Source organism: Scyliorhinus torazame, chromosome 17 (assembly GCF_047496885.1).
Source record: "Scyliorhinus torazame isolate Kashiwa2021f chromosome 17, sScyTor2.1, whole genome shotgun sequence".
Classification (NCBI taxonomy): domain Eukaryota; kingdom Metazoa; phylum Chordata; class Chondrichthyes; order Carcharhiniformes; family Scyliorhinidae; genus Scyliorhinus; species Scyliorhinus torazame.
Genome location: NC_092723.1, coordinates 111,945,789 through 111,956,773, shown reverse-complemented (window position 1 = coordinate 111,956,773; position 10,985 = coordinate 111,945,789). Strand labels below are relative to the sequence as shown.

The window sequence follows — 10,985 nt, the reverse complement described above, 5'->3', positions numbered from 1 at the left end:
TAATATGGGGGCTGGGGAGTGGGGGTGTTGGGGAGGGTCGGGGAGTGAGGGTAGGAGAATAGAGGTTGGGTAAGGGCAAGGATGGAGTGAGGGTGGTTGAGTAGAGGGTGGAGGAGTAGGGAGTGAGGGTGAGGGAGCAGGGAGTGAGGGTGAAGAGTGAGGCCGGGAGTGTAGGGGTGATGGAAGGGGAGTCGGGGTGAAGGTGGGGAGTAGGGGTGAGGGTGGGGAGTTGAGGGTGGGGGGAGTTGAGTTTGGGAGGTGAGGAGTGGGGCAAGTGAAAAGGGGGTGAGGTGGTGTGAGGTTAATGAAGGAGGGTGGGGAAGTGGAGGGATGTGGTGGAGAGAGGGTAAAGAGAGCAGGAGGTAAGGTGTGGGTAGGGAGGGCTGGGAAGTTGCAAGGAAGGAATTGATTTAGTAGGGATGGGGTCAGTAGATGTGGGGTTAAGGAGTGTCTGTGGGAGGGCAGGAGTCAAGTGGGTATGTTAGAAATGTGGGGAATGGCTTCTGGGTGGGCTGGGGTGGTGTGTGTGTTGGGTGCTGGCAGAGGGGTGTTTGTTGTACAGAGCTTCACAATGTCTACAGTGAAATGTAGGTTGAAGAGGCGAAGATTCCTTGAAAATGCCTCCAAACATGGGAATACTAGTTTCAGAAAGCTGGCATGCTCTGAATGCAGCTGTCAAGTTTTGAGGACACTTTAGGAAAATGACCCCATAGTTACATTGCCTCCAAGGGGCAGTTAGCGTACATCCATGTGTGTTCCTGAACAAAACAATACATCACTTTTTATCATAGTAACCTGTGTAATTCATACCTATTTACTTTCTGTAGCATCTCCACATTGAGCTCAAACAAACCACAGCTGGATACCAACGTTCAAGAAGCCATATATAGAAATATATTAACTTCTGATAAAGGTAATGGTGCAAAGATTTTTTTATTGAGTCTCATTTTTCTTATGTGTTAGTAGGGAATGAATGCCAACTTGTAGCATTATGGCACAAGTTGGTTTTTGAACTGATGTTGAGTGATATGGTGACTCCACATAATTGAATTCCAACACATAATACCAGAGAATGGCAGGGATATATCCTGCTGTCCATGCGCCTGAGGTCCAGCTTCAGCTGTGTTTCACTCGCAGGTGCCAGATGAAAGCTTTATAAAGGGTGGGAGGATAAATCAATAGAATGATACATCTTCTGGTACCTTAAGAAGAGTTTGAGATAGTTTAATGTAACAAGGAACAGGGGAGTGGAAAGGAATAGGGAAAATGAGTACATGGGTCCTTAATGGAGTTACCTTTCTTAAAAAGTTATGAGTAATTACTACTGAACCTTGTTCTTTTACTGTATACACATGATGCATACTAAATCAATTTATTTATGTTAGGTTATGATGCTTTTTGAACAAATATTTAAGATGAATCACCTCAAAATGAATACAATTTGAGGCTCAGTTGCATTTTATGTTGTTGTTAAAAACAGCACAATTTATTGAGTACATTAATTTGTCCTGGTCCAGCACATTTACATTTCATCAATATCTGTAACTTTGAAGTTTTATGATATTCACTATATACGGTATTCACTATATATATGAAACATGGGTTATATGAAATTGTTTTTAGAAAATACTTAAGATACTTATCACTGTTTCAGTTGGATGGATGTTGTCAGATGGTATAATCTGTCAATTTTCCAAAAATTAATTCATGATTTTAGCCCTCAAAATTACATTTCTGTCAATATGATGTTTAAATGCTTAACATGTTGGTTTAAAATTTATTCTTGATTCTTAGTGGTGACACAATCAAAAAAAAGAATAATGTCAAATGTTGATAGGTTAATATCACTAAAACATATTAAACCTGCTAGTGTTTATTATATAATTGCTAACACTGACCTTTTTTGAATCTTTCTCTCCTCGATCAACCATGCACAATAAAACAAAAGTATGGAATTAATAAATACTTAATGATATCACCAGGGTTGTCAATTTGTCATCAATAATTTGCATATTTGAATGTCGAAATATCCCTCAATTAGTTTATAATGTCAATGTCTTTGCTGGAGAAGAATCATTGTTTGGGTAAAAAAAATTAAATATTTTTTTGTTTCCCCCACAGCCTCACTCCTTCGCTGCTATAGGAACGACAGCTTTATACATTATCTAAACAATCGTTTCCAAAATTTCTCAGAATTCCTAACTCTGACAGATATATTTCTACAGGTTCCTCACAATCAACTTGTTGAGGTAAAAGCAAAATGAAGTTCACAAAGATTGTGTTTGTACAGGAAAATACTCTGAAGGATAAACCAAGTTTAAACTCCTTTGCAGGGATGTGGGACCAGGAGGTAATATTAGAGAAGAGTGCCAAAGTGCACAGATATTGGGCGAGACAGACAGCACCAGAGTGAAATAATAAGGTGTTATGTGGGTTCAGCATAAGAGAGAAAGTAATAAAGTTCTGAATGAGGGTTACTATGCATGAATGTGAATGTGTGGAGTATGGTGGAATAAGGGGCGTCGTGAATCCCGCCCCCGCCGGTTGCCGAAGTCTCCGAAGGGAGAAAAGTCGGCGGGGCGTTAATGGCGCCGCTGCCGCGGAGAATATCACGGGTCTGCGCAAGGCAGCCGATTTTCGGCCTGCCGATATTCTCCCTTCCGGATGGGCCGAAGTCCCGTCGACATGATGACCGTTCACGTCGACGTGAATCAAACTTCCTTTTCATCGGTGTGACCCGGTGCTCCAGGCTCACGCCGACCAGCGTGGAGGTGAGTGACGGCCTGGGGGGTTGGCTCTGGGCAGGCAATGGCGTGGCCGCAGTCTGATTGCGTGAGGAGAGGTGTGTCTCGGGTTGTGTGTGTGTGTGTGCGGCGGGGGGGGGGGTGGTTAGAGTAGGCTGGGCTCCGGGGGAGTGCCGGGAGGGGGTCCGTGCCGGGGTGGAGGTTGGGGGGGGGTCCGTGCCGGGGTGGAGGTTGGGGGTTGGGGGGGGGGGGTCCGTGCTGGGGTGGAGGTTGGGGGGGGTCCGTGCCGGGGTGGAGATTGGGGGGGGTGCGTGCTGGGGTGGAGGTTGGGGGGGGGGGGGTCCGTGCTGGGGTGGAGGTTGGGGGTTGTGAGGGGGGGGTCCGTGCTGGGGTGGAGGTTGGGGGGGGTCCGTGCCGTGCCGGGGTGGAGGTTGGGGGTTGGGGGGGGGTCCGTGCCGGGGTGGAGGTTGGGGTTGGTGGGGGGGTCCGTGCTGGGGTGGAGGTTGGGGGGGGGGTCCGTGCCGTGCCGGGGTGGAGGTTGGGGGGGGGGGGTCCGTGCCGGGGTGGAGGTTGGGGGGGGGGTCCGTGCCGAGGAGGGGGGATGGGAGGGCAAGTGAGTTGGTCCACCTGGCCAGGTGCCAACCTCCAACAGTTGGACCCATGCGGTCCATGCCACCTGGCTGGGGGGAGGAGGGGATATGGGCAATGATGACATGTCGTCGTTCCCCCCCCCCCCCCCCCCCCCCCCCCCCCCCCCACCAGGCCGTCATGTTTTCAGATCATCCAGCGATGTTGGCCGCCGTGGTGGCAGCCGCTCATGTCTATGTTGCCCTGGATGAGGAGGAGGAGGAGGAGGCGGAGGAGGAGGAGCGTGCCAGAGAGGCGGCGCAGGCTGCCGCAGAGGGGCAGGCGGCAGCCGCCCAGGCTGGAGGGACACCTGACCGACAGGACGAGGAGGGGGAGGAGGACGTCGCGGCCCCACGACAACGGAGGCACCCGAGGGCGCCTCGTGTGTACCGGCCCCGGCAGTCATACCAGGACCTCACGGACCAGGAATGCAGGAGGAGACTCCGGATGAGCCGGGAAACCGGGGCACACATCTGCCACCTGCTGGCACACCTGTCACCGCGTGGCACTGGCGGGGGACACCCTCTCCCCGTGTCCGTCAAGGTTACGGTGGCCCTGAACTTTTATGCAACGGGGTCATTCCAGGCACCGAGTGGGGACCTGTCCGGCATATCGCAGACATCGGTGCACCGGTGCATCCGGGCAGTGACAGATGCCCTATATGCCATGGCGCACCGCTACATCCGCTTCCCCGTGGACCGGGCCAGCCAAGATGCCTGGGCCGTGGGCTTCTCTGCCGTTGCCGGGGTGCCCCATGGTCCAGGGCGCGATCGATGGGATGCACGTCGCCGTGCGGCCACCTGCAGATAACAGGGCCGTGTTCACCAATAGGAAGGGGACCTATTCGATGAACGTACAGGTGGTCTGCGACCACCGCATGATGATCCTGCACGTCTGCGCCCGTCACCCAGGCAGTGTACACGACTCATTCGTGTTGTCGCGGTCATCCATCCCCGGCATGTACGAGGGACGCCATCCCCGGCTGAGGGGCTGGTTTATGGGCGACAGGGGCTACCCATTGCGATCGTGGCTGATGACGCCTGTACGGAGGCCACGCAATGAGGCGGTGAACCGCTACAATGATGCCCATGTAGCGACAAGGGGAGTGATCGAGAGGTGCTTTGGTGTGCTGAAGATGCGTTTCAGGTGCCTGGACCTCTCTGGGGTCGCCCTCCAGTATCGGTCAGATAGGGTCGGCCGCATCATTGTGGTGTGCTGCGTCCTGCACAACATAGCCCAGCAGAGGGGCGATGTGCCGCAGGCAGAGGAGGGCGGAGTGGAGGAGCAGCAGGAAGAGGCCCAGTCCTCCCCAGATGAGGGGGATGGGGGCAATGGTCAGGGCAGACGGGGTAGACACAGGCGGGTGGCTGTCCACCGTTACCGGCTGGCCCAGCGGGCACGGGACAGACTGATAGACGCCCGCTTCACTGACTAGATGGGCGTGGGAATCGGGTAGTATGGCCACAGACCGCACACCATGGCAACAGCCGACCATCCACACCCCACACCCATCCACCCACCCAGCACCCTCACCCCCCCTCCCCAACCCCACCCACCCCACCCACGTGCACACCACCCCCCCCCCCCCCCCCCATTGCCGATCCACCTGCGGCACAACGGGCCGGGCTCACACAGTTGCGGGTGGACGCGTGTCTATCGCAGGCCATGGAGGATGATGACAACCCGCTCTGCGATGAGCTCCTGGCTCTACATCGTTGGACTATGTCTGACCCATGGCCACAGTACCACCATCCACCCGGACCATCCCTGCATGCGGCTGTGACACTGCAGCGCACGGTCCCGTCCTCTGCCCGGGGGTTGTTGATGGCGGCCCAGGGGGAAGGGGGCAGACTTACCTGGAGCTGAGGTTAGACCACCCCTCACACACACACTTGCGCTCAACGTACATGACACCCCCGCACACTTTGGACAGAGCACAAAGGCAGCTTCGGTAGGTGTAACATTGACTTTAATAACCAAAGGAGTTCATGCATGTGCCCTAGCCCCTAAAACTCATCTGTGCCCTGCACCCGTGCCAACTTACTCGGTGTCTAATTGTTTGGCCTTACGGGCCCTTTGACTACGTCTACGTGGTTCCCCAGACGGTACAGCAGAACTGGAGGTGGACTCCTGTGATTCCTGCCCTCTGACACTGGATCCCTTTGGCGGCCGTTTCCTGGGGCGTCCTGGCCTAGATGGACCAGGCTGCGGCCCGGGCGACTGGGATGGCGAGCTGCCAGCCTGTCCTGCCCGTTGCCCAACCGATGCACCTGGGAGGGAAGGGGGGGAGTCCGAGGTGTCGCGGTGTACCGGGACCTCCCCTACAGAGGGAGCCGGGACGGACCACACCACCTCCTCCTCCCTCGGGGTGCCCGATGGCCCCCAGGCCTCTACATGGGTGGGGGATGCGAACGGACTGGCCATCCGACGCCCCCCCGACATCTGGCGCTGCCAGTCCTGGAGGCCCGTGCTGGTATCGACAGGGGTCTGCAGGTTTGCAACCATGGAGCCCAGGGGGTTGGCAAACCTTGTCTGTGACAGTGCGACGCCGGCTCGCACATGGCCACTGGCGCCGATGCCCTCAGCGATGGCCTGCAGAGACTGGGCCATGGCCTGCTGAGACTGGGCCATGGCCTGCAGAGACTGGGCTATGGCGTTGAGCGCCTCTGCCATCTGGCGCTGGCACTGGCTCATGGCCTCCTGTGAGAGGGCAGCCATTTCCTGGGCCACAGATGCCGCCTGCACGGAAGGCCCCAGGCCTCGCAAACCGTTCCCCATGTCTGACACCGTCGCATCCATCCATTGCCTCCACCGCGGACGCCACCCGTGCGGTGTCAGCCTGGGTGGCACGCATGACCGGCACCACTCCAAGCTCCTGGACGCGGGTGGACTCCTCCACCTGTGACCGCAGCCGCCGCAAGCCGCCCGTCACCCTCTTCGCTCGTCTCCGGGTCGGTGGTTGCATTGGATCTATGTGTGGGTGTGGTAACTGCAGGAACCCGGGATCCATCTGGGCGGCAGATGTTCGCTTGGGCTGGGCTGCCCTCCGACCGCCCGGTCCCTCTGCTGCTCCTACCTCCACCTGCTGTACCGGGACGGCTGAGTTGTGCGCACCAGTGAGTGTACCAGACGCCTCATCACTAAAGTGCCCAACCGTGGTGAGTGTTTCTGCGATGGTGGAGGGTGTTGGTGACAGCAGTGGCGTTGTGTCGTGCTCTTTGTCCCACGCTGAGTCCATGGCACTTTGGGGTAGGGGTTCGTCTCCACCCATCCACTCTGAGTCACTGTCCGGTATTTCGTCTTCCTGGGTAGTGCTGTCCCGGGTAGGGGTGTCCTGGGTAGTGCTGTCCCGGGTAGTGGTGTCCCGGGTAGTGGTGTCCCGGGTAGTGGTGTCCTGGGTAGTGGTGTCCTGGGTAGTGGTGTCCTGGCTCGGATGTGACGGGGGCCTGTGGCTGCCCCCCTCGTCGCTGGGTGGTCGCTCCCGCACGTGACGGGGGTGTCGTCTCCCTATTGCTCCCGGTCTCTCCGTCTCCCGTGGTGTGCGAGGGGCATCCTGCGGGCGTCGCATGCTGGAGGGTCCGGGTCTCTCCGTCTCCGGTGGTGTGCGAGGGGCATCCTGCGGGCGTCGCATGCTGGAGGATCCGGGTCTCTCCGTCTCCCGTGGTGTGCGAGGGGCATCCTGCGGGCGTCGCATGCTGGAGGGTCCGGGTCTCTCCGTCTCCAAATCTCACCTAACCTCACCATATTCATTTGTAAACTTCTTATTTCCTCTTTGCGACTTGCTTTCCCAGCTATTTTAGTATCATCTGCAAATTTGGCTATCGTACATTCTATCCCGAAATCCAAATCAAAGATTGTAAATAGGTGGGACCTGAGGACAGAACCCTGCGGCACACCACTCGTTACAGCTTACCAACCAGAAAAATACCCATTTATGCACACTGTCTGTTTTCTGTTGGTTAGCCAATCCTATAATAATATAATAATCTTTATTGTCAGAAGTAAGTTTACATTAACTCTGCAATGAAGTTACTGTGAAAAGCCCCTAGCCACCACATTCCGGAGCCTGTTCGGGTACACGAAGGGAGAATTCAGAATCTCCAAATTGCCCAACAGCACTTCTTTTGGGACTTGTGGCAGGAAAGCGGAGCACCTGGAGAAAAACATGATCCAAAGAGGCCAAGGATAAAATCTATTTGACTAGACCTAAGGAACAAAAAAGGGGCAATTATAATTCTCGGTGTAGTCTAGTGGCAAAGATGTATAGGAACATATTTGTAAGGATATTACAGAGAAGTGCAAGTGTTAAAGTGTAATTATAATGGGGGACTTTAATCATCCGAATATAGATTGGGACAGGAAGTACTGTAAAGGGTGAAGAGGGCAAGTTCAGGAAAATTTGATGTAGCAGTATGTTTCCAGTCCAATAAGAAAAAAAGCTCTGCTAGACCTGGTTCTTGGGAATGAGATGAGTCAGCAGGGGAACATTTTGGGCATATGATCATTATATCATGAGATTTAGATTGATTATAGAAAAGAACAATCATAAAATCATTTACAGTGCAAAAGGAGGTCATTTGGCCCATCGGGTCTGCACCAGCCCTTGGAAAGAGAACCCTACCTAAGCCTATACCTCCACCCTATCCCCACACTACCATCCTTTAACACCACATTACCTTAGAGTAAGAATAATTAACTGACAGTGGGGTAAGAATACATCTGGTTCAGATAAATTGGAACCAAAGATTGGCAGGTCAGACTGTGACTTGAAACATCCGATTGAATTCTCTCGCCCCGCAAGAAAGCCATGGGCGAGCCACGTAGAATGGAAAATTCATTGATCTCAGGTGGGATTCTCTGGCCGCCGGGCGACTTTAAAGAGGAGAGTTCAGGAACAGTCAAGGAAAAATGGAACACACCAACCCAGAGTTTCCTGGATAAAGAAAGAGGTTAAGATTAAATTGAAGAACCACGCTTGTAATGTCAGAATACCAGGCTGAGTATAGAGGATTCAGAGGAAAATTGAAAAAGCAAACAAGAAGAAATGAGAGAGTATGGTCGAATGGGTGGATGAGTGGGAGATAAAATTTAATTCAGAGTAGTGTGAAGTGATTCATTTGGCAGCAGAACACAGAAAGAGAAGAATTCTAAAGAAGGTATTGGAGCAGAGGAACTTGGGTATACACAAATCATTTGAAGGTGGTAAGACAGTTTGAGAGTGCAGCTAATAAAGCATCAAGTATCACGAGGTTCATAAATAGAGTCGTAAAGCAACAAAGTTATGTTAAACCTGTATAAAACACTGTTTGCCCTCAACTGGTCTGTTGCAGCTCTGGACACCAGGGGCGAGATTCTCCGACCCCCCGCCGGGTCGGAGAATCGCCGGGGGCTGGCGTGAATCCCGCCACTGCCGGTTGCCGAAGTCTACGGCACCGGATATTCGACGGGGGCGGGAATCGCACCGCGCCGGTTGGCGGGCCCCCCCCGCTCGATTCTCCGGCTCGGATGGGCCGAAGTCCCGCCGCTAAAATGCCTGTCCCGCCGGCGTAAATTAAACCACCTACCTTACCGGCGGGACAAGGCGGGCGGGTTCCAGGGTCCTGGGGGGGGGGCGATCTGGCCCCGGGGAGTGCCCCCACGGTGGCCTGACCCGCGATCGGGGCCCACCGATCCGCGGGCGGGCCTGTGCCGTGGGGGCACTCTTTCCCTTCCGCCTCCGCCACGGTCTCCACCATGGCGGAGGCGGAAGAAACTCCCTCCACTGCGCATGCGCGGGAATGCCGTCAGCGGCCGCTGACGCTCCCGTGCATGCGCCGCCCGGAGATGTCATTTCCGCGCCAGCTGGCGGGGCACCAAAGGCCTTTTCCGCCAGCTGGCGGGGCGGAAATTCGTCCGGCGCCGACCTAGCCCCTCAATGTTGGGGCTCAGCCCCCAAAGATGCGGAGCATTCCGCACCTTTGGGGCGGCGTGATGCCCGTCTGATTTACGCGTTTTGGGCGCCAGTCGGCAGACATCGCGCCGTTTCCGGAGAATTTCGCCCCAGATTTTAGGAAGAATGTGAAGGCACTGGAGAAGGTGGTGAAAAGATTCATGAGAATGCTTTCAAGGATGTGTAAGTTAGGTAGAATGGAGAAGCTGGGACTGATTTTAATAGAGGTATTCCAAATCCTAAGGGATCTGGTGAGAGTAGATAGGGAGAAGCTGTTCCTTTTGGTGGAAGGATTGAGAATCAGAGGGCACACTTTATAATTGCCAATGGTGACATGAGGGAAACATCTTTATGCAGGGTGAATGGCACGAGGTGAACTGCTCCTGATGAGCGGCAACAAAAACGTGCAGCGTGAATGGCCTCTTTCCAAGCGGCAAACATTCTAGGATTTATAAGTGACTTCAGCAATAACATGCAGTCTTTTCACCAGATGCCAGCACTGAAGCTGAACAGCATTGGGCTATAGTTATCAGCAATGGTGACTAGCAAGAAACAATTATTATTTATGTACTAACATGACTTGATTAAAATAGGGTATAAAGCAACTTCACCAAAAACTTTCATAATTTCTTAAAATCATATACTGAGAAAATTGTACACCCAAAAACAGTCAATTCTCTTCAGAAATGCTTCATTTAAAATGTGTGTAAATCATGCCAGATTGTTATTTGCTTATGTGATGGAAATCTCACTGTCTGCAGAATTCGAAATAGAATATAGACACTTAATAAGAAACAGAAATTAATACTCCAAGTATTTTAATTCAAAGTGGAATAAAACGACTATAACAGAAAGGTCTTTTGAAAGTTAGTATGCAGCTGCAAAAACATTAGCTGACCCTTAGCCTCATTAAGTAACCTTAGACAAATGCAGGGCCTAAGGAATATCCTTGAGTTGACAGACCGTAAATTCTTCAAATTACTTCACTGCAGTTATAACTACAAGCTGGAGGGCATGAAAGGTATATCGAGATAGCAAGTAGAATTAATTAAGCAAACATTCTGTCTTAGCTATATAACTTTTGACACTTCAGATAATGTCATTCGTAATAGTGGCTATCTGGACATCTACATAAGAATCTTGATAGGAGGAGAAAGGGGTAAAAAAAGATGAAGCATCTGTTTCAGGAAGGGAGATTTGCAAATTTGGAGGAGCTGGGGTGAAATATGGGCTCCAGTGTGAGGAGGGCTTCAGGTATATGCAGGTGCTGAATTTTGCAAGAAAGGCTTTCCCAAGCTCCCCGGTGACACCGTCCTCCTTGTTGTTGAAGGAGCTGCTGTCGGTTGGGGGGTTGCGGGGGGCTGGTGAGTGGGGTTGTTTCAGTGATCTAGAGCAGGATTATGGAGGAGGACAAGGAGTCCATGGAAGGGATTAAGGCCAAATGGGAGGAAGAGTTGGGGACGGGGCTGGTTGAAGGATTATGGTGCAAAGTGCTGTGAAGAGTCAATGCTTCAACCTCATGTGTGAGGCTGGGGTTGATTCAGTTAAAAGTCGTGTATAGGGCGTACTTAGCAAAGGCAAGGATGAGCCGGCTGTTTTAAGGGGTGGAGGATAGTTGTTAGTGGTGTGGGAGAGGCCCAGCCAATCATGTCCAAATGTTCTGGTCCTGCCCGAAGTTGGAGAAA

At 52.9% G+C, this 10,985-nt stretch overlaps 1 protein-coding gene across 2 annotated transcripts in view; it reads left to right on the top strand.

The window, feature by feature from the left end:
- The window catches only part of LOC140394069 (uncharacterized), a 405,190-nt gene that overhangs the window by 150,255 nt on the left and 243,950 nt on the right, over window positions 1-10,985 (top strand). For both annotated transcript variants that reach the window (XM_072480880.1, XM_072480881.1), the window contains exons 28-29: window positions 828-913; window positions 2,122-2,249. In XM_072480880.1, coding sequence (XP_072336981.1) covers window positions 828-913; window positions 2,122-2,249 — 214 coding nt within the window. The remainder of the gene's footprint in view (window positions 1-827; window positions 914-2,121; window positions 2,250-10,985) is intronic.